Source organism: Idiotropiscis lumnitzeri, chromosome 1, assembly GCF_059441095.1.
Source record: "Idiotropiscis lumnitzeri isolate Australia: NSW breed Sydney's pygmy pipehorse chromosome 1, RoL_Ilum_1.0, whole genome shotgun sequence".
Classification (NCBI taxonomy): Eukaryota; Metazoa; Chordata; class Actinopteri; order Syngnathiformes; family Syngnathidae; genus Idiotropiscis; species Idiotropiscis lumnitzeri.
In genome coordinates, this window is record NC_142391.1 from 10,603,182 (window position 1) to 10,626,200 (window position 23,019).

The following is a 23,019-nucleotide window of genomic DNA, read 5'->3' on the forward strand; positions in this document are numbered from 1 at the left end:
CATCGGCCAAGCCCTACTCTAGATATTATCCCACTGTTATCATAATCGAACGAAGGGCAAAAATTACGGCTCAAACATTCAAGTGACTATTTTTAGCATTAATTAAAAGTAGCTAGAATGCGGTGGCAAATGATCCCCACATATTGCAGGCTGACACTAAATTGCACCGCACTGAGCGGAGAGCACCAAGGCATGGCCTTATTTTGGGATGTGAACGACGACAAGGCCTTCCTGGAAGTGACAAGCGCGCTCAGTGGTCTCAGTCAGCCCTTGATGTGGAGGGGAGAGACCTACGACGTTTGCCAAGATTGGTGATAGCCCTTGTTTGTGCATGCCCCCCCCACACCCTTAAGAGTTACATAACCACCCCAGAAGGATTTTGGCATCCCAAGTAGTGAGACAGACACAATTGCTGAGCGGACGTTTTTTTTTTTTTCTTCTTGGTTTTTTTTCCCTGTAGCAGCACACTAAATATCCTGTGGGAACAGTGCAGCGAAAGTAGTACAATAATGCAACACATTCAGCTGCCCCTTTGAATGACACTTTCCGTCTCATATTGTGCAAGTAATAATGTAACATGTCTGGTTCATAGCAAGGTCAACTGTGAAATGGATCTCTTAATCGCCTGTAGCATTTGAAGGTGTAAAATAATTAATTCAGTTGGGAAGCCACTCCCAAACACTAGACCTAAGTGTCAGACCTTAGTGCGTTTAAAAAAAAAAAAAACACCTTATGACTAAAACAACATAACTTCATTTTTTCCTCCACAACCCGAGAACCGTTTCTCCGAACTGGCTGACGAGCTTCAGTTAAAAATCGCCACCGATAACGAAAGTCTTCGAGTCGATGCATCAAAATTCCGGTGATGTTGCCCCCAAAAAAATATCGATTAATCGACAACTAATCAATTATCAAATTCAAAAAATTGTTTAGAGTCATTGATTAACTTAAAATTGTCCAAATCCCCTGATTTCCCCCTGACAACATTAAGTATTCTGATTTCTCTTGTTGTTCAGGAAAACGTTTATGTTTAATCCAGAAAAGATATTTGCAAACATATCCTTACAATTAAGACAACAATGACCAAACCAGTAATTGAATCAGTTTCAAAAAGTTTGATGAGTACATCAACCCCTCCTGTGTGAGATCATTAAATTGTTGTTAAATTATGTTTTAAATCATGAAAGAATAAGGAATGAACAACCATCATTGGTAAATAAACAATAATCGTGAAAAAAATGTGGTCATACACTTAAACGCAAAATAATATTTGATCAGATTAATTGATTAATCACTGGAATAATTGATAGAATCATTTCTTTAAAAACTATTTGATAGCCCTATTTCCACTGGTGTCACTTGACACAAAACCTAAATAGCACAAATGGAGTATTATTCGTGAGAACAGGCAGTAGAATTTATTGGTCACGTACTTTTGTAATCAATTATTTGACCCTCAATATATTTGGTATGGTCTATTTTAGAGGCGTTTGATTTTCTCATCGCATGTTTGGCCACTTTGTCACATTGCTACTTAAATTTAACCTCCCTGTCTTGTGTGTAAAAAAAAAAAAAAAAATGTCGTAAATGTGCTGTTACCACTCCTGAGTGTCGTTAGTCTTGTAATTTTGAAACAAAATAGAGTAATGATAAGGGCCGTCTTTGTATTAGCCCAAAACATCCGTGCAGTTTCCGGGAAAGGAGTTATGATTTGAATTAATGCTCTCGGTTAAGGGAGAGGTTAATGTCTTAAGCCTTAACAGGAATTAAGGGACATCCTACAAACACCGCACCGTTTGTGTCCTCACCATCATCCTTTAATTCGCGACAGGTATCACGCTGGCTTTAATCCCCTAAATTAGAAGGATTTCAGCCTGTTAATGTTCAGGCACTAAAAAGGGCTGCATCCTAATGATGTTGACTGCTCAGCAAAGTCCCTGATGCAGGTATGTGTACCGCATAATTCAGAAGACAGTTCGGGAGCTTCATGGAACAGCACTAGGTCGGTAGTGTGAATAGAAGGGGGCTCGGCACACAGCCCTGGGGGGGAGCCAGTGCTGAGGTTCATGGAGGAGGAGATGGCGTTGTGGATCCTTACAATTTGGGGTCTGGTAGTCAGGATGTCCAGGACCCAGTTTCCCCAGATTGTTCCGCCTTTGCACCAAGTTCTGCGTGATTCTGGTTTTGAAGGCGGAGGAGGAATAGGGAGCCGTTAGGAGGTCCTGTTTTGCATGGGTGAGTGCTGAATCACTGATAACATTTCGTGGATCATCCTGTAGGCGGATTGGTGAGGGTTCCACAATGAGATCAATGTAGTTTTTGATTTGAGCCATGATCAGCTTCTCAAAGCACTTCATGACTACACTTAAGGCAGACTGGGAGCGAGTTGTTGGAAATTGTGAGCACAATTCCTCAGTAACCGCCCGAGAAAATTGTCAGGGCCTGCAGATTTGCGGGGGTTAATCATTCGCCGGGTTCTCCTCACATCTGCTGGGGATAGAATGAGAGGCATGGATGAGGACCCACTCCACTGAAGTCATCTTCCTGCAGCACTTCATTCAATTGACTCTCACGTTGTCTCATCTATTATTGCATAGCATCATTTTATGTGTCAAATTTTGCCCAGTTGGCATCCATTGCAGCCTGGTCATCCTGGAAGGGGGATTCCCCCATCTGGGGTCCCTTCTCAAGGTTTCTCACTTTTCCCCTAATGAGGTTTTTGAATTTTTCCTTGCCCTCCTGGGGGTTAAGATCGGGGATGTCGATTGCGGTTATGTAAAGCCCTTTGAGACTGTCTGTGATTAAGGGCTATACAAATAAAATTGACTTGACTTGACTTGACTTGGATGGTGGCGTGAGTCTGACATTTGGGGTGGTGTTGTTGTTGGGGGCCTCAAATGGAAGAAACAAACAGTTACATAAAAAATGTTGTTCTTAGTCCTGAATTCTTCTGTAATGTAGACTGTTTTCTTTCAATATATTAAGTATTGCATAATCACTTCATAATATTATAAATATCCATGGTAAAATATAAAGTATCAATTACATCAAAGCAATCAAATTGAGCAAAAAATAAATGAATAAATAAATAAAACATATTACATGGGATTTTGCTGAATTGCATGTGCTACTCTAATTCATCCACATTGTTTTTATTGTATTGTTGCCAGCTACGTTTTCTGAAGCAGGCCTTATTAGGATTCTGTGAATTTTCATTTTAAAAAATTGAAAAGTGAAAGAATAACACTCTCAGGAAACTCACATTGCCCGTACCAACCACCCAGAAATAGTCCATTATCAACTAATGAGAAATGAACAAGGTCAAGTCGGCGAATGCGGATGGAGGAAAAGCAATAAGGGATGCATTCAGGCTGCCTGGCGAGGGAGAAGATGTCTTACGGCTGTAATAAATTTTTATAACTTTCACCACTTTAGCTATGTTGTTTGCTTATAAATGCAATTATGTTTTCACACTTTCTTGCAAACATATATGCATTACGATGACCTGGCCATTCGATATTCGGAGCTGAAACATAAATTGATTTCAGGGAACAAAAGTGTTTAAAGCCGCATTATATTATATTATATTATATTATATTATATTATATTATATTATATATATATATTTTTTTTTATTTATTTTATATTTTTGTCATTGAAATGCTGAAAATAATTATGCATGGTTAATTTTGGTTAAGTCAAGTGAGTTAGAATTACAACCTAAACAACAATGGCTGCCTGCAGGCATGTGGTACATCGTCATTAACTGTTTATTTCTTGGATTTTTGTTTTTTTAATTTACTGCCACTATTGATATATCTAATGTCCTTTTTTGGTGTAAACGGTGTTAAGTTCATTGACGTTGTGTGCATTTGTTGTTGTTGGTCCTTTTGAAAAAAAAAATCTGGAGCTACCACCAGATTTGCATATCTCATGTACAGTCAATTCAATGACACAAATATGCCAAGGAAGGATGCAACTTCACCTAAATTGATTTTCTCGACCGTATCATCTCGGCTGCTTATCACCTGCTTGACTACAAAGCAAATCTCGAATGGTGTTCCCACTGCAGGAGGAAATGTGCTCACATCCTGCTGACTTTGTTGTTACAAACACCAAGAATAGAAGAGAGGAGAGGAAACAAGTGTGAAAGGCTGACGTCTGTGTGGTTGACCAAAAAAAAAAGTGAAATGATGTGAAATGAAGTGATCCGCTTCCTCAAAATTGCAGCGCAGTGCGAAGAGCAGTTATTACTTCCACTTAAGGAAGCTTTTTTTCCTTGTTTGGTGGTTGGCAAGATGACGCAAAAGAAAAAAAGAATCGAATTCCACAAAATATTAGAGCGAGGTGCAGCTCAAGGCCCTGGGAACAAACTACTGAAAGTGCTAGAACGTCCATCTATTCCTTTGATGTTTTCCTTTCATCTTTGCTGTATTCTTGACTTTTAAAGCAGACGACAAAAACAAGGATAAAAGGACGCTAATTCCCTTGACTAACCACTGCAGACAATACTGTTAAGAGATGACACTCAAGAGAACAACAGGGGACTTTGTTATCGGGATGACCGAACTGAAAGTTAGCTCAGATAACCTGATAAAGCTGCAGTCTCCCTCTTATCCTTTTTTTTTTTTTTTTAGATTAGCAGAGAGCACTCCCTTCTCCTCGGTCTCCTTACTTTAGAGAACGCAAATTAAACTTTTCAGCGGATATTTATAATACGCTAATGATAAAATAAGATACAAATGTTTTAGTTTTTTTTCTTAAATCGCTGTTCATCATCAAAACCAGCAGATGAGTAACCAATTGGGCTGCGTATCGATTCAAATTTCCAAAACCGATTGGATTCAATATAATTTGATTGATTCACAATTCACTTTGATTGATTTTAACATGACGTGATGAAAACAATCCCGGTACATCTGACTTAATCATTGTTGGCGCTGAAGTCATGTAAATTTATGGGGGAAAAGTCGTTATTGAAAGTATCGATATATGATTTCATGAATCGATATCGGGCTATAGAAACGAAAATTGATTAAAATCGAAATATTGAATTTTTTTTTTAAATCCAGCCCTAGTGACCAGCACTATCAACTAAATTTAAACATCTAAAGCATAACCTAAAATTGACCTCCAAGCCCCCACCCTCAAAAAAAGCTATTAGGTTGCAAACCAGACAATTGTTTGAGTTATTGTTGAGAGCATGTTTTATTATTTTGTGTTAACTCATATATACACTTGTGTGACCATTACATTGTTGGAATGTTACATAAAACACTGGCAGGAAACTAAATACATGTTTTATAACGGCTAAAGTTCGTCCTGAGGAATGTCACTTCTATCTTTTTCTTTATGTCACAAATATATTCTCGGTATAAACCAATCTTAAGTTCCCAATCCGCAAGTATTTGACTAGAAGGTTTAACAGCATCGTAAACGTAATTTATAACGTGCATTTATTAGATAAGACAAGATCGAAATATTTCCTAACGCTGTGTGGTATCGACTTGTGCTGGGTTGCACCAACTCCTACCCGCTGACACTCCCAGATTTATGCCCACCTCTTGACTCATTTATTTGTGCTGTGGTTACTCATTGCCAAATGACGCCAGTCCAAGTCTGGACGCCCTCTGTTCTCTTCTCAAGCGTAGGCGGCAGAGTTCAGTGAGAGATGCAGAAATTGTAAGAGCAACGGGCTGGCATATTCCCAGTCAAGATAAAGTGTGAACACAAAACACAGTTTGTTGTTGAACTGAGCTGAACTTGGCTACGGCAAAATATTTATATTTATATTTATCCCCACATCGGAAGTGTCTCTTTCATTTTCTTCCAAATTACTTGCAAAAGAATTTCTGGCACATGGAGTAGAAGTGAATAACAAAACATTTTTAAATACGTCCTATTTTTTTTTTTTTTGTTCCATTGTAGAAACTCAAATTCTATATTATAAATAGCTCGGATTCATGCATGGTGCTGAATATCGTATAAATGGGGAATTTTGGCAGGGGACACAAATAGACCTCAACTCAAAAATTGGGATCCGAGAATGGCTTTGATTGCTATTTTTTAGATAATTTGCCTACAAGTATTCGGACCATAAAATGAGCCCATTTTGCAAAATGTGTGATTTAAATCTTATTTATTCATTCAAAATATCGGCAGCTCTGTGGACACGTGGTGAGCACACCCGACTCACAGTTCCGAGGTCATGGTTCCAAAACCCAGCTCTTGTTGTGTTCTCCCCATGCTTGAATGAGCTTTCCCTAGCAAAAAGTGGAGCTCCGCTATTCACGGTTGGCAAATTCCGGCGAATAATGTCCTCTCCAGTGTGTTCCGAAAATCAACAGAAACAATACAATTAACATCCTCGTGCTCCAACGTGCACGTTGACTTCCAAATTGCACGGCATTTGAAGCAGCTACGGATTTCCCTGTGATGTTTCACTCCTTCGTGACTAACGACGACAATACTGTGTGACAGAACTTGCTTTCCAGGAAGCGCAGTGAATTAAAACGCTAAATTAAAAGGAGAAAATAGATTGGTTCAAGAAAGAGAACGCATCATCACCCATTCCCACGTCTAACTTTGAAAACAGAACGCGTGACGGACGGCATTAACAATGATGGCCGTCTAAATTCGTGTGAAGAGTTGCACGTTTTGGGAATATAAGAGCAAGCCGGAGGACCTGGTGGAAAACCACACACGCGTCGGGAGAACACTGAATGCTAACTGCAAAGACACTGTGCTGCCTCAAGAGTCGATAAATGACATGGATATCACATATCAGTCCTCAACACCCAACATTTTTTTTTTTTTAAATAGGTCCCCATTTATTTTAAAGACACCTTTTTACAGTGCTTCTCAAATAGTGGTGCCCCTGGGGAACATTATTTTTTCCCGCTGTACTACAATGAAGTGTAATTGCACATCCACTCCAGTAGTTGGCAGTGGCGCTCTCATTGGCATTGTGTGCAGTGGATATTAACGCTATGGTGTCGGTTTATTTGCAACGAGAATGCTATTATTTATAGTTGCGGTGCAGAATCTGTGGTGGGCGGGGGGGGGGGGGACGAATTGTTTTCTTCTCACTTGGCAGAAAAGCGCTGCCTTATTATATCGAAGTGAAAAATGGCAAAAATAAATAAATAATTAAAAAGGCAGATTCATTCCGTTTGTGTGCTGCTTTCACAACGCTGATGTTATATTTAACATATTCGTGAACAAGACACACACTCATGTCAGCTGTGTCAGTATGTCAGAATATATGCCAAGTCACAGACATATTGATTAGCGGAGCCAAGCAAATATTTATCACCATGCTAACATTCACAATAAGGGGACTACGTTAGGTCCTCCTCCACAACCCGTCCCAATATGGTACTGCTATAAAAATGGTCAAACTATGTGAGAAATTACGCTCTTAAACAGATATATTCCGTTTCTGCGGCAAACTGTTAGTCGCTCTCGGCTAACAGTTGGCAAGCTGCAGCTTGGACTACTTGACCACAATAATACCATGGTTAGATGGAAGCAAGCGCAGAACAAGGGATAGAGCGATTATCGGCCGGGCTAATTATTGGCGTCGATATTCGTCATTGAGCTATAAAAAAAAAAAATGATAGCTGATAATAAATACATGTAAAACTTTGTTAATGTTACGTATCGATTTATTTAAATGTAACTTTACCTTTATAAGAGAGTCAAAGAAACTGAGAACGTTTTATTTTTGTTTGAAATCAAAAAAAAAAATAAGTGAAATTTATTTTTTATTAATTTATTCATTTTGTAAGTTTGGACAACTTAATTAACTGTGGAAAACAAAAGGGAGTTATTATCTGTAAGTTTTCATTTAACTTTTTAAGACATACTGATGACCCTGGGCGCTACCTGAACTTTGTTAGAATTTTATAACAAAGACGTATATTGTCAAAAAATGTCTAACAATAGCATTAAAAATAAATTAATCAACAAATCTGGAAAAAAAAAATTCAATAAGCGTATTCTCTAAGAATTAATTTGTTTTTCCTTTTTATTTGACACCAATATTTTCCTTTTTTATGAATATCAAGCTCCATATTGGTTATCAACCTCCTTGACTACTAATAATTATCCCTTGAAAAAAAAATAATAAAATAAAATTAATAAAATATATATATATATATATATATATATATATATATATATATATTGTCCTATTGACTCAAAAAGCCCATAAATAATAAATTCAGTGATGCTGCGTAGTCCCCATCTCTATTACATACAGATACATTACTGCACATTCAACGTACACGAGATTCTACCTTCCCCTTGTTCTCATCTGGTCTCATCCCTAAAAAATTATTTGAATACAATTAGTCAGCGTCTGTTTGGCATTTAGAATTCCATTGATGTAAGTAATGGAAGAGCGACGGACATTTAAATGGTGGACAAAATGCCTGGAGAAAAATCCCCAATGCAATGATCTGGTCCACCATTGTTATTTTGGGTGTAACATTCTTCTTCATGTTTAAACAATAATAGTGTTTTTAAAAATTAAAAAAAAAGACCAACCAAAACAACAATTTTCAGTAAAATGGTTTCTTTGTCATAAAAAGCACATCATGTCCCTTTAACATTCTATATGTGTTTAGATTCATATTTGTTTTTTTACTATGTGTCATCCCTTTGCACTTGCATGCAATCATCCACTTTTCCAAGCATCACAACCTTCCTCTTCCTCCTCCATCTTAAGTAAACTCGCCTTTCCAGTGGGAGCGAGTCCATAGCCACCGGGTGTTTCTGATTTGTGTGGGCCATCTTTTTTACGTATTTGCAGTAAAGTGGCGTGTCTGAACATCCCAGAAATGTTCTATTAAGTCATAAGCCCATTATAAAAAGAATGACATGAGAGAGAAACTCAATAGCGCAATATAAGGGAGGATTATATAACATGTCGCGTCAACTTGGGTGGATGTCTGGGTGCTGTCAAAATTCTATCGTAAAAATGTTCATTCACATTATTTCATAAGACAACAGCGCCAAATTTGAGCGTGTTCCCTCCCTTGCATCAATCACAAAAGGCCCGATTTGTGGATGTCTGAAATGGTATCCTGAGCAATTATCCCATGGTGGCGTTAAACCCGTTCATAACTTCCGCTCACATACTAAACGATGAGTTTGGCCAAGCTACAGACTGTGATTGTGATGTGAAACGGAACGTTAACCAAATAGAAGACGAGTTGCGTGTTTGTATAACGTTTCTCTTGAACTCATTCACCACATGACCTGAAAATTACAAGGAGAATAGTAAACAAATGGAATCAGAAAAACAAACAGTTTGCGTAGCGACGTTCTACTTTTTTTTGGGTCGCATTTTTCAGCTGTCTGTGGCACCATGTGTCCTTTCACAGGTCAGTCTAGATTTGGGGGTTCCAGTCTCATGATGGTTAGTGGAGATATCTTTTAATGTGGGGTGTGCTGGGCGGGCCTTCTCGAGTTCATGACTACACAAGGAAAGTGCGCGCAGAGATTTCTCCTTATTATTCGTGGGGTCTCTCACATTGTACAAATTGATTACGATTACGTAGGCCGCTTTAAGAAAGCAGGAGATAAAACACAACAAGATGAGGCGGTAGTCATGTGCACACTGCGCACACATATCCCCGGCCACTGGAATGTGAAACTGTCAAGCCTGCTTTTCGAGGCCATGTATAATGTGAATTGTGAAAGCACCCTGACGGGGGGCAAGCTGGTCATTAAAATGGAAATGACAGCCCACGACGTGACCTTTCCGGGGTAAGAAATATACATTTGTTGGTGAGCATGCAGCATACTCCTAAGAAAGATCTGATTTCATTGTTTTTGTTGTGAAGTGGGTGGGGGGGGTGAAATCAATGCATGTTGTACATGAGCCACATTAGTGTTAAGAGGGAAGGACAGCTTACCTGGCTCCCTGGGTTGACGCCGTCGTGATGGTGAAACCTCAGCAGGGGGAGGAGGTGGAGGAGGGGGGACGTGGAGATGATCTCCTGAATTGGATTTAGAGAGAGAGAGGGGGGAAAAGGCGTCCAGCCAACCGAGTGAGGTTTGTGGGGTTATTTCAGGCAGGCTGATGCCCATCCATGGTCCTTGCGTGGCCAGTCGACAAGCATCGGTAGCGCAAAATAGTCGCCTCCAAACTGCTCCTGGTAGATGCGTAAGATGCTTCCTTAGAGTGTTTTTTTTCTTGCGAGTCAAGCTTGTTTGTGAAAACAACAACGGCAGCAGCGGCAACACTCGGCTCCGTCAAGAGTGCGCAATTTCCGCCGATGTCTGCAACATGCAAGCGTCAGTCCTGGTGCTTAAATAAAAAGGAAGGAGGAAACGAAGGAAGGAGGCGGTGCTTTTTACCTCTAGCCGTCGCTTGCTGCTGACAACCTCAGTAGGAAATGAGCCCACTGCTGGGACGCCATAGTCGGGGAGCCGGGGAGGTTTCCTGTTTGCTGCTTAGAGGACGCTTACAGAAAACCCTCGGCAGCTATTTTTAAACCTGCCACACCGCCCCCTGCGGGTCAGACGTAGCCATCGCACCACCTCCAATTTTGTCAGAGATATGCGTTTACATGCAGGAAAAATCGTATTTACTTGCGCAGATATCTCCCAAGTAAACATAAAATAACGTTTTTAAGTTATAATTTTATTTTATTAATATGAATTTATTAACTTAAACTAAATCTCCATTTACATTTTTAAAGCTATCTGATCCCGCGAGGGGGAAAAAAGTAAAAGTCTTTTCATTTCATTTAATTGGTTTGAAAATTGTCTAACGAAATATTTTTGGGACGAACTGGACTTGGAGGATTCATATTTTCTATGTTTTTGATAGATCTATCAATCGATCTATGATAGATAGATAGATAGATAGATAGATAGATAGATAGATAGATAGATAGATAGATAGATAGATAGATAGATGGATAGATAGATAGATAGATAGATAGATGCGCGTATAGCATTGATTTTCTACCTAAAGATATACGTATACAAAAATACGTGTGTGTGCGTGTGTAAAATACATGCAACTCAAACACTAATCATTTTTCTCTTTGATTTGATTGCATTTTAGCCTGAAAACTCAAAAAATGTGAAGTAAAAAAATATTAATATTTTCATTTATTCCACTGCTCTGGAGGAAAAGTCCATGTCCAGTCCTTCGGTATGAATGACGTTTCAAAATCTAACAATTCATCAACAATTATTAACAACAGCAAGTTAAGTTACCAACTATGCAGAGTAAGACCCCACATGCAGCAGAAAATTAAGACCGTGTGAAAACCTAAAAAAACCCCTTCAGAAAGCACAAGAAAAACAACAACATGTTTGCATGATAACTTCACCACTGTAGCTTCATGTCAGCTTTACTCCACACATACTTCCCTCCCCTTTTTAGAAACATTTTCTCATCAAATCCACTAAAGCTGATTGCCGCGCTCACGCCAACATCGAGGATGGACTTGGATGGATCTTTTCGACCGTCTCGGCAATCCAGGAAACGCATCTGAGGGAGTAAAGGGAAAAATAGCGTTTGAACGCCTAATCGCTTAACAGAGAGCATGCATGAAATCAAGCCCCCCCCCCATAACATCTTAAGTGTTGCTAATGAGTCTGTGAATGATGTCATCGGGCATGCTGAGTGGAACATGACAAAACACTTACGTATTCATCCAAGATCAAGTAAGAATTTCTCATCTGTGAAGACAAAACCACAAGCATTTGTTTTTGTTCTGAGCCACAAGAAGTGCTGTCAACAAATGGTTCAGTCGGAATCGTTTAACTGAGTGTCCCATTAGTATAACATACAGTTTGACAACAATTATATAAAATATCAATTAATCTATGTTCTGTAACGCTTAAAAGTTAACTATGAAGTAATTGTTTAATGGGAGAAACATTCAGAATGTTCTGAACTCCTGTTTCCATGCCAGGGTTTTATTAAGCACAATAGTGCTACTCAGGGAGTTTTGCTATTGCTCTAAATTCCACACTTGATTATTATGAGCATGCCTAATGAAATCATTGCAGCCTTCTTGTACCTTCTCATTGGACTCGGGAACCAGGCACGAGATGCTGCTGTGTCTGTCCAAAAATTCCTGAAACTGCTGGTCGCTGATGGTGAACCTCTCGGCTTCTCTCAAGGCTTTCTCTCCTGCGTTTTCACCATCAATCAGCAGACACTGGAACACCTGTAGTACGGAGAAAAAAAAAAGTTGAGAATCAACATGATGACCGAAATAAATTCCACATCAATACGAGTACCTTCCATCGAACTGGGTTGAGCTGAATGATGTATTCCGTCATGTCCTCGTCAACATTAAAGGTGTTAATGACCGAATTGATTTTAAAGGCCACTTTATAATGTCGACACCAGTTCTGGATCTTGTAGAGATTATTCAGGTGACTTTTCCTGCCTTGAGTTCGGCCAATCAACTGGTTGGTCGCTTCGTCAAAACTGTCACATGATATGGCCAGGATGTCAAGATGGTCGCCTAGTGACAAGAAGAAGGGTGGAAAATGCAAGTGAGTCACAGAACACAGATTGTGAACTTTGGTACAGAAAACAGCACTTTTGCTAAGTTATCTTTTTATGTTCTGTAAGCATTTAATAGCTCTTTATCAGGGGCGAAGCCATATTTGATTCCACAGGAGGGCTTACTGTCTGAAACACACTGTAACAGCAAAATTGTTATTTTTCACGATTGCAAAAATGATCTTGATCAGTCTAGAATTGTACAGTTGTGGAAAGCCACAATGTAAACCCTCAGACATCTGCTCAGCGCTCTCTCATATGCGTCAATGCTGAGTGGACAAAAGTACAATTACAATGTTGCAAGTGTGCAAGTTGGTACATTACAATTCCATCCAACTATTTGGACAAAAAATATACTTGAGAACTGTATTATAAAACAAAAATTAAAAAAAAAGGTTCCATTGTTTATTTAAACAAGAAGTACCACACTGAACTATTACACTCTTTTAAGTTTTGAAAATCATATGAGACGTTTTTAGATTGAGGGTAGTGGCTCAACCTAGTGGGGAAATTAGTAAATTACCATTGTATCAACTTTTTAAATGGAGGAAAAACAACAAAAACGTGTACAGTAGAGCAAAAAATGCACTAGTGCACAATAATAAATTGTGCACTAGTGCATTTTTTTCATTTCATTATCCAACTGCCAAAAGCTAGCGTTCTAATCTATTGGGCTTTCAGAAACTTTTGCATGAAAAAATGTCAGACTATATTAGAAGGTTTATATTGTGGTCTATCATTATTATTATTATCATTAATATTATTATTAATTTAGTATTATCATAAATATTATTATTATTATAATTATTATTATTATTATTATAATTATTATCATTATTATTATCATGTACAGAAAACACAATAACAATAAAAATATTGTTCCAACATTTAACCTTACAAACTCATTTTAAAATGTAACAAAATCTGCAAAGATCATTTGTGGTGCGACTGAAGAATCCAAATAGCAAAAGTACAAAGCCACGTAGAAAAAAAATAAAATGAAAAAAAATTATACATTATTTGTCTTTGGGACAAAAGATGTGTAATGAAAAAAAAGGGCATTATTTTTCATCACACTGGTTTGTAAAGTCTTCACTTTGTTCCCATGTCATCCTTTATCATACAGTATGTGATATTAATTCACATTAAAAAAAAACTGTAAACGCAGTCATCAGTCTCCAGCATGCATATCTTTCGTTCCCTTTGGGTGTAAATCAACAATGGAATTCTTGTAACGGACGGGCGATTCCACTTTTAGGGAGGTAGGTAATGAGTGCCTGGTACGAAAGGTGACCCAATTGACACAAAAACAAGAGCAAGCTAAGTGAGACGCAATCCACAATGAAAAAAAAAAAAAAGCACATCAGTGTGAAGAATACGTAGAAGGGTACACCCGATGACTCTTTAGCCAGATGGTTGCAGACTGCTTGGTTGGAATGTTACTCTGCCCGTTTTGCAAAGAATTATGAACAAAAGACATGTTGCTTTGTTTACAAGAGAAAATAATCATCCATCCATCCATCCATTTAGTTCCACTTATCCTCATTAGGGCACTTGTTGACAAACAACCATTCACACTCACACTGGCACTTATGGACACTTTCAAGTCTTCAATGAACCAAGCATGCATGTTTTTGGAATAAGGAAGAGAGCGCACATGCTAATCATGTGTTCACCATGTGATTTATATTTACCATATTTCTGGAACCATTGTTCTTTGATCATGCTTCCATTGCTGACGATGCTGACACTTTGAAGTTGCAAGTCCTGTTTGCAGTATTGGACTAACTTTCCAAGAAATTCCCCTTTCTCATGCAAGAAAGGTTCACCTCCAGAGAAGTTGATCTTTTCCATACCTGAGAAATACGACATTTAAATCAAATGCAATAGTCAAGTGACAAACAAGAAAAACTTGATTTACCGGAATCCCTGAGGAGTTTAAGGCCCCTCTTTGCTGCGTCCAGAGGCAGCACAAAGGATGTTTTTGCCGTGTGGAAGCAAAAGCCACACTTGTAGTTACAACTCCGTGTAAAATGGTAGTTAACGCTGGTTGGAGTTGCAGTATTTGGACTGACATCTAGGTCAGTGTCAAGTCCTGCGTAGGCTCCCGTCGTCCATGAGAAAGCGCTGTCCAACACTCTGGCCAAAAAGGAGAGGATAGTCGTGGCGCAGAAGTGCGCGAGCAGCAAAGGACCGCTAATAATAGTGGGCACCTTCATTTCCCAAGCAACTCTGACTCAATCCTACACTCCACGATAGAGATGTTTGACTGAGTCATTCGGCTTAAATAGAGCCCAGGAAGATCAGCTGACCTCATAGTTTCTGTTTACAAATAATGAAAATGAAACTTACTGCTGGCTGTGTGAGCGTGTGTGCACTAAAGTGGAATCTATATTTAGAGCCCTGTTCAGCCACCTCAAGCATTTAATAACCATCATATAGCAAAACAGTAAAATGCATTAAAACTTTTACTGTTTCATTTTTCCAAAATACGGGATATTGCCAACTATCCCTCCATCCATATTATTTACTGCTTGTTCTTACTATGAATGCCAATTTCACACACACAAATATGTTTTTTTTCTTTTTAATATTCACCACCATTTTTTTAGTCACACATCTTAGGTGTGGTTCAGCACAACAGCATGCCACAAAATATATGATACGCCGAAGTGACTTCCAAAACAACACAGTGAATAAACAGACATGTCCTATTGTGATTGCTTGACCCGACCAGGGCCACAGGTAAACTGGCGCTTAGACCAGACTTTGAGTAAGTTGTACACCTGAGATTGGTTGCCAGCTAAGCGCAGGGCACCCTGTATATAAACAAACCATTCATCAATTTAGTCTTAAATGAGCCAAGTAATCGTTATGGTTGTTAAAGTGCTCTGTTAGTAAAATTGAGTTGTGTCCATTGAGCTGCCTGGTGAATAAATTTGAATGAAATAATAATAAATCATCATTGTAGTCTTCAAAATATAGATTTGAAATTACACTATTTAGTAAGAAGAGATTAAATGTAGTCATGTATTTGTTATAGAGATTACAGTCACCTTTCAAGAGGCTTCAGTTTGAGTCAGTTTTCCTAATTTTACTTACATCAAAAGGAGCCTCACTTAAAACGGCCAGACTTGAAAGATAATGACGTCACACTGTCATGTTCGAAACATTAATTATTCTTTCTCTTGAATTGGATCATTGTGTATATAATTGAATGACGTGTTTGTTTTTCTTTGAAAGGGGTGCTTCCTTGTTCGTTCTTTCTTTTAAACAAGATATTACCAAGTCTTCAGCAATGAGGCTGTTATCTTGTTTGCAGAGTTGTAAACATTACATCAATTGCGTAACCTCTTCCACGCTCAGACCAACAAAATGTTTCGTTTCCAGCCTAGTGTTTACTTTCATTTTCCTTTCCCCAGCTTGAAAACCGACACACGCGCAATGTCGAGGAGGACAATGGCACTTCTCTCTCAGTGGTCCGCGCGTGTTTTCTCTGTGGAAGTGGACGGGAAGACGGTTTACTTTAAAATCCACGACAACCAACTCGGAAAAGAAGTGCAGCGACTATTTGGTAACGTGGAAAAGGACGCCAAGTGTTATTCTCTGCTTGTTTCCAGCGGGGATAAAATCAACACCGCAAGATTTCACTGGACACTCAAAGATAAACTCTTAACAGCTCTTCCTCCACAGTGTCGTTTTTCTCCGATGTGCTCATTTCTTCCTAACGTCAAAGATTCCCTCGTACGTGGCTATTTCTTACAAGCTGCTTCTCCTGAGAGCTCCGCCACTACGGAACGACTTTTACGACAATGGCTGCAGCTTGACGACCCCTTACTTGTGTGCTCATACTGGCGAGAGGAGAACCCTCCACGGTGGATTCAGCACTTGTGGACTCAAGAACACAGTCACGACATAGTGCCGTCAGAAGCGCCGCAGTACCACCCGGCAACACTCAACCTGATCAACTCTGATGTGTTCTACAGTTGCCAAGCGGCCCGTGATGTTTTTAAGAAGGTTAATAACGCTTCCTACACTCACAGGATACTGCATTGGATACACACGCAATTTGTAGCTAATATTGCAAACTATACTTTTGTATAAGTATAGAAAATGTGACTGGATCATCCCATGCGAAAGTGAGTGTACTTATTTAAGTGGTGTGTAATTGGATGTAAGGTGAATATGAGAATTTGGCGCCCTCGTGTGGTGACGCGCGGTCCATCAAATTGCGCGAACCAAATGTTTACCTGATATATTGCTAACGTTATTACGTATTTTTTCGGAAATTACGCTTAAGCACATTTCAGCCATATTTTCACAATTTTTAATACAGGCCGTTTTAACTTCAATATCGGATCTTTGCTCTTAAATTTTAAATAAATTTCTATAAATTCAAATTAAATATACACTAAACACTGTCGGTTCATAAATAGACATTTATTTGAATTGAAAACATAGCTTGTGCAAAGTGAAAATTGAATCAATGCTTTTATGGTTTGTTTCACATATTGAAAAGTTGGTATCAAATCTTGCCTCCGGCCTTCCAGTGTGGAATTAGTTTATTCTCTCCTTGCTTGTGTGGGTTGACTCTGGGTACGTTGAATTCCTCCAACAGTCCCAAAACATAAATGTTCTGTTCATTGAAGACTGAATGTGAGTGTGAATGTTTGATTGTCTGCTGCATAAATAGCCTATATTTGGCTGCCAATCAGTTCAGGGTGTGTGTTGCGGTTTGCCTAATGTCAGCTGGGATAGGCTCCAGCTCACCGGCAACTCTAGTCAAGTTAAGCCGTCCCACATTCCAAAAACATTGTTAGGTTTATTGAGGGCTCTTAATTGTGCATATATGGGAATGGTTGATTGTCTTTTTTTCCCCACCAGAAAACTTGTATTGAATATTGAAAGATTTTGCAACGCAAATATTGAGTGGAAAAAGTTGGAGAATGCATCCGCTGAGAATGTCCTTATCAATGATAGTATTCAATTAGAAGCAGATCCAAATGTACGTTATCCGGCTTTTTATAAGCGGTCAGCTCTCTACTTGACTCATTCATCTCTGTGTTTATATTTAGATCAGCAAAGTGATTGTGGGTGTCTTGCAGTGTGCTGACATCATTCCGGAGGCTGCATCTGTTCTGGAGCTGCTGCCTTGTGAGGGTGACGTGGAGGCCAAAAGCAAACCAGACTTCCCCATTATTGTCTTGGAAGGCCTGGATGCCACAGGTTAATGCCATTAGGTCACAAATAAAGACATGACCGCCATGATGTATAGATGGTATGTGAAAGAAACAGCCTCTCAGTGGCTATTATCTACTCGTGAGCTCGGGCCTAATGGAATATCGTGTATCATGACCTCAGAAGAGGAACGTCGCCGGGAGAATGGTTTATTGAATGACTCACTCCTGCAATACCAGTGATGCAGTTGAACTTTTTTTTTTTTAGGTCATCAATTTTTCAACAACGCTGTGATAAAATTTTAACTCTTCCACCTGCTTTTTTTTTTACCATCACAGGTAAAACCACATTGTCCGAATCGCTCAGAGATGTACTGGGGGCCACTCTTCTGCGTTCCCCTCCGCCGTGTCTCTCCCCCTGGAGGGCCCGCTTTGATCAGGAACCCCCCATCATCCGGAGGGCCTTCTACGCACTGGGCAACTACATCACAGCACAGCAAATTTACCGCCAAGCCATCAAGACGCCTGTCATCATTGACAGGTGAAAAAATTCGGCCTGAGTCAATTCTGTTGGCCTTTTTCCTCACTTTTAATGTATACTATTTTTACACATCTTAACTGATTTGCATTGATGATGATGGTGATGACAAAATGGCTAGTGTGTGTTTACTGCTCTTATAGCGTGTAATGTACGAGAGATGATCAACACAGCACACCACACATAACGATAGCTTCACCGGCAACGATGAATCTCCTCCCCCCCGACCATGTCTCACGGCACGCCGCCAGGCCAAGCCTCGAGAGGGCACATGTTGGTACACGCTCACAAACTCAACAGTGCGCTCAGTATTTTTCTAAAAAAATTGCTTTCGTGTCCAACTAAATTTAAAATTTGATTAAAAAGGATGTTTCAATAATTGTGGAAGAGGGGTGACACTATAATTTTTTTATTTTTTTTGGTTTCTCTCAAACATATACCCCACCCCCACAATAAACAGCTCCACTTTAGTAGGAGAAGAAATCGAAGTTTGACAAACAGGTAATTTAACTACAATGCGGTTGTCTACATTTTTATTGTGGTGGGTGACTCGGGAAGTACATACAGTCAATATCAATCAATCAATTAATCAATAATTTTTTTTTTATCAGAAAATAAAAATAATTCCGACCCAAGTATCGATTTCAAAGGTAATCTGGCCAAGAAGAAAAAGCAAAATTCAAGTTAATTAAAATAACAATACAATTTATACATGACACAATACTGCACATAAACGGTACAAAGTGCAGTCAGAAAACTAACTTGTCTTTTTAGACCACGCGACCTGAACGTAGATGAGTAGCTATAACTAAACGAACATAAAGCAACCAACAGCAGACACGACACCAGACTCATCGTAACAAGTTTCTCCTCCACTGCCAGCGAGTGCGTGGCTTGTTCGCGTTGACCTCTGAGATTGTAAATGTCAAACAGGTTTATCATTTTCTGATTGTCAGCACGGCCGTGCTGATTGGGGAGGAAAAAAATCAGTCAACACACCTGTCAAGGGAAAAATGCAAACCCTTTAGTAGACAAGAGTGAGGGCAAACACTTTTAGGGCAAGGAGAGATACAATTGGAAACAAAATTGCATGCAAGGAGGATGTTGAAATACAACCTGTTAGCTGGTCCATGACGTGCGTCACACATGACCCAATAGTTTGATCATAAGTGAGGAAAAATGGCCCGTATGTGTGTAACCCAGACATGAGAGATGATAAAAAGCCCAGTTTGCCCATCATTTATCCTCAGGTTCTGGCACAGCACAGCCGCTTACGCCATCGCCACAGCCATAAGCGGACGAGTGTGCGACCTCCCGGCAGAGGGCTCCGAGCTGTACCGCTGGCCCAGTGATCTTCTCCAACCCAGTCTGGTTGTCCTCCTTTCTCTGGACCCCGAAGAGAGGAAGAGGAGGTTGAAGGACCGAGGTCAAGGGGAGACCAAAGAGGAGCACGAGCTGGATCTCAACCAATTGTTTCGACTCAGGTAATGAAATATTCATCAAGTATCTGCGAGTGAAAATTTTCCGTTTGTTTTTATGGCACTTTGTCGCAGTGCTGGTGATCAAATAGTCAATCCTAGCAATTGTGGTTGCATGAGGCTTTAAGGTGAGCCTACTTTCAGATAACAAATTGTCTGATTTGCTAGGTGTCTGTTAAATGAAACACCATTTGAGCGCCCAGGAAAGCCCGGAGAGTTGATCCAAATTGTCAAACAAGCGCATCGCGGCTTGCGGCGGCACAAAATCATGTTGCTTATTTTTGATATGTCAAGGTCCTTCTGCGAGGAAATTGTCTCGTAAATGTATATTTTGTATCATGTCTTTATTGAGGTGGCATGTTATGCTAGTGGTTAGCATATCGGTCTCACAGTTCTGAGGTCGGGGATATGAATCATAGCTTTGGACTTCTTTTGGGGCATTTACACGTTCTCCCTCTGAATGTGCGGGTTTTCCCTGGGTCCCACGTTCCAAAAAATTCTTAGTTATGGTTGTTTGTCTATGTTAGGGGTGGGCAAACTTTTTGATTGGCGGGCCACAATGGGTTCTAAAATTTGCCAGAGGGGCCGGACCAGGAGCAGATGGATGAAGTGTTTTGGTAACCTCACCTCATCGGACAAAAAATCTACATTTAATTTTAAATGAAAGTGAACAAAAGTATTACAACAATATATGTGTCTTTGAAAAACCACGGTATTTAGAAAATAAAACATTTTCAAAGTTTATTCCTTTAATTTTTTTTCAAGTTCGATGGGCCATATTAAAACGTTTAACGGGCCGCATTTGGCCCCCAGGCCGTAGTTTGCCCAAGCCTTGTCTATATTGAAGTAGTTTGAGTTGTGGTTAGCAGCTGGAGATCAGTTTCAGGGTGTACCCCGTCTCTCCCCCAAAGTCAGCTTACGGATGGATGTCTGTATCGAGTTATTTGATAACATTTATAGAAGAACAGATTCCGACTGCTGAAAAAGATTTGTTATCGGCAAAGCCAGCGCTCAAATGGACTGTCTGATCTTATCACAGTTGTCAGCCATGATTTCTGATCTCGACTTGAACGCTTTGAGGTCAGAGTGGGATATTTCCTTCTTTACAGAAGTCTTGAAGACAATATATATCATCAAGAATGGATTTTACCCTTTTGTTATGAGCTGACCTGACAGTGCAGAGACAGAGAACATCGTCAGGTTATCTCAAATGTCCGCTGGAGTCATCAAACACTTAATAATCCGTTACTTTCTTGTGAGAGGGGAGGAGTCGGGCGGGGGTAGCCGATGAGGAAGCGCAGGTGATTAGTTGTTGAAGCGTTGTGCTTCATTAAAGCGAGTCAAAACTCAACAGTCACGGCCAGGCCAGCGGGCCGCTGCGCAGACAGGTCGATGGCTACTTCCATTCATCTTTTCTCCTGACATAATAGCCTTTCCAGATGTTGGGCCAGCGCAATTAGAAAACGGAGGCGAGATTGTGCAGACTTGGTCAATCACTATCACAAGGACTCATTTGTCTCTGGAAATTGCTGTGCTCTGGGCCATCTGTGGTGTTTCTTTTCTCATAAATTTCAAGGATGCCACCCCATTCATCACTGTCTTCTATGTTCACCATCACTGAGAGGCTCACTTAAGACTCATCCCAATGTTCACTATTGATGTACAGTGCTCCTTACTTTGAATGCTTTCTTAATTCGTTGACAAATGCGATTGTGTATGCGTGTGTGTATTTGCAGAGTGGAGGAGGCTTACAGGAGAATCAGTGGTCCAACTTGCATCAGCGTGGACGCAAGCTCCACTGCAGAGGAAGTGCTCCAACAAGTGCTGCTTTTAATTAAGGCCAAATGCCACTTGTAAACAGCGCTTGTCTTTGGCGTCTGAGCATCAAGTGGATGCACTACATCTTGTGGCCACTAGGTGCCAGAAAAGGGTCGCGAATGGCAGAGTGGTCAAAAACGAGTACAGTGTGATGCTACAGACAAGGGGCCAGAGGGCTCGCATTCCCCCGATGAGAAATACATATTCATCCGGACACGCACATACACACGATGCCTAAGACGAAAAGTGCATTTAACTGCTGTTGTGAGCTCGTAGAAATCACACCAAGTATCCTTCAGGCCCTGTGGGGCGCCACTTACTCACAGGCTCTTGTGCTCGTGATGGCACGCAGGGAAAGGACAGAACTAATGTATGTAACAGCCACTTAAATTCAAACTGTAAGAGCAAGTAAATTCTAAAGCAGAACCGCAATATAAGTTTAAAAATTACACATTTATGTTCACTTTCGGATATAACTCGCACATGCATTCAAGCTTAGAGCAAATATAGACAATGTTGTGCAAGCTACCTTGAAAATACAGTGAGCGTAGCCACATGTTGTTCTACATTGAATAAAGCTTTACAATATAGCCACCCTCGAGAGATGCAAGCTAAGCTACAATAAATTGACAAGAATGGGCTAAACTACATTTATCAAACCAACTTAAAATACAAATGTAGTTAAACGCTATACTGGCACTGGAAAATGGACGGCAAACATGGATTGAGAAAAAAAAAGTTGTGTGTACCCAAAATTAATGGTTGGAGCACTTTTTGTTTAAATAATCGCAATCAGTCTTCCTGGGATATCAGCATGGCAAATTGCAAGGGCATCTCTTTTGCACCCCCCCCCCCCTTCAGATCACTCCACTTATCCTAAATTAGATTTACATCTGCCTGATCATTCAGCCATTCAAAAGCATACAATTTTCATCTGATATAACCATTTTTTTTAATTTATATGTATTATTGGGTCTTATCACCTTTACTCTATGCACCACTTTACTGACCCTTAATATGATTGACTATAAGAGCAATAAAAACTTAGCTCCTGAAATCAGGTGTTGACACCAAATTAGTTGTGGTTTGGATTTTATGCACTACATCAGGTTTCTGATTTTTCACCTCCTTTCTCCATGATGCAATTCAGTTCTAGCAGCAACAGAGGGGCCCCTTGCATCCAGCGTTCCTAATGAAATTATAAGATTTATTTAAAATGTAAGTTTTTGGAAGTTTCCCATAATAGCTAACATCGTGTTGAATTGTGACCATGTGTCTGAGACTTACTTTTATGATAAACGTGCACTCAATTTTGTCAAGTTCAGTAAAAACGGTGTCAGGGGCCAATGTTTGTAACTTTCCAGGGGGCGCTGCTGCTGAGTGAGTTTTTTCAGGGTGTGTGTATGTTTTGGGCACCTGGATACATGCACTTGCAAAAATGAATAGAAAAAAAAAGAGAAAATG

At 39.8% G+C, this 23,019-nt stretch overlaps 3 protein-coding genes across 4 annotated transcripts in view; 1 reads left to right on the plus strand and 2 right to left on the minus strand.

Annotated features, from left to right (window-relative positions):
* The window catches only part of rnf144aa (ring finger protein 144aa), a 28,718-nt gene extending 17,766 nt beyond the window's left edge, over positions 1 to 10,952 (minus strand). The window contains exons 1-2 of the mRNA XM_088316253.1: positions 10,369 to 10,952; positions 9,924 to 10,290 (exon numbers count right to left, since the gene is read on the minus strand). The gene's annotated coding sequence lies outside the window, so the exon portion shown is untranslated. The remainder of the gene's footprint in view (positions 1 to 9,923; positions 10,291 to 10,368) is intronic.
* A 157-nt stretch (positions 10,953 to 11,109) lies between these two features.
* On the minus strand, positions 11,110 to 15,224 carry rsad2 (radical S-adenosyl methionine domain containing 2). Its single transcript, XM_088316240.1, has 6 exons — positions 14,466 to 15,224; positions 14,239 to 14,400; positions 12,274 to 12,503; positions 12,051 to 12,200; positions 11,674 to 11,706; positions 11,110 to 11,515 (listed from the first exon to the last, which is right to left on the minus strand). Exons 1-6 carry the CDS (start codon positions 14,761 to 14,763, stop codon positions 11,351 to 11,353), a joined length of 1,038 nt encoding a protein of 345 aa, XP_088172366.1. The 5' UTR covers positions 14,764 to 15,224; the 3' UTR covers positions 11,110 to 11,350.
* A 680-nt stretch (positions 15,225 to 15,904) lies between these two features.
* cmpk2 (cytidine monophosphate (UMP-CMP) kinase 2, mitochondrial) lies at positions 15,905 to 22,630 on the plus strand. 2 transcript variants are annotated; one of them, XM_088290552.1, is made up of 5 exons: positions 15,905 to 16,561; positions 17,620 to 17,770; positions 18,061 to 18,262; positions 19,510 to 19,743; positions 21,474 to 22,630. In XM_088290552.1, exons 1-5 carry the CDS (start codon positions 15,920 to 15,922, stop codon positions 21,592 to 21,594), a joined length of 1,350 nt encoding a protein of 449 aa, XP_088146678.1. In that variant the 5' UTR covers positions 15,905 to 15,919; the 3' UTR covers positions 21,595 to 22,630. The 2 variants fall into 2 exon arrangements, with proteins under 2 accessions (XP_088146678.1, XP_088146766.1); XM_088290640.1 differs by having other exon boundaries at positions 17,650 to 17,770.
* Positions 22,631 to 23,019: the final 389 nt, after the last annotated feature.

What these genes read in the sequence shown, in the direction of transcription:
- rsad2 (XM_088316240.1), bottom strand. Translation starts at nt 14,763, where the DNA reads ATGAAGGTGCCCACTATTATTAGCGGTCCTTTGCTGCTCGCGCACTTC. An exon ending in TAAACTCCTCAGGGATTCCG is followed by an intron (nt 14,401 to 14,465) that starts GTAAATCAAGTT and finishes CGTATTTCTCAG; the next exon opens with GTATGGAAAAGATCAACTTC. An exon ending in TTCCCGAGTCCAATGAGAAG is followed by an intron (nt 11,707 to 12,050) that starts GTACAAGAAGGC and finishes TTGTCTTCACAG; the next exon opens with ATGAGAAATTCTTACTTGAT.
- cmpk2 (XM_088290552.1), top strand. Translation starts at nt 15,920, where the DNA reads ATGTTTCGTTTCCAGCCTAGTGTTTACTTTCATTTTCCTTTCCCCAGC. An exon ending in GGAAGGCCTGGATGCCACAG is followed by an intron (nt 17,771 to 18,060) that starts GTTAATGCCATT and finishes TTACCATCACAG; the next exon opens with GTAAAACCACATTGTCCGAA. An exon ending in AACCAATTGTTTCGACTCAG is followed by an intron (nt 19,744 to 21,473) that starts GTAATGAAATAT and finishes GTGTATTTGCAG; the next exon opens with AGTGGAGGAGGCTTACAGGA.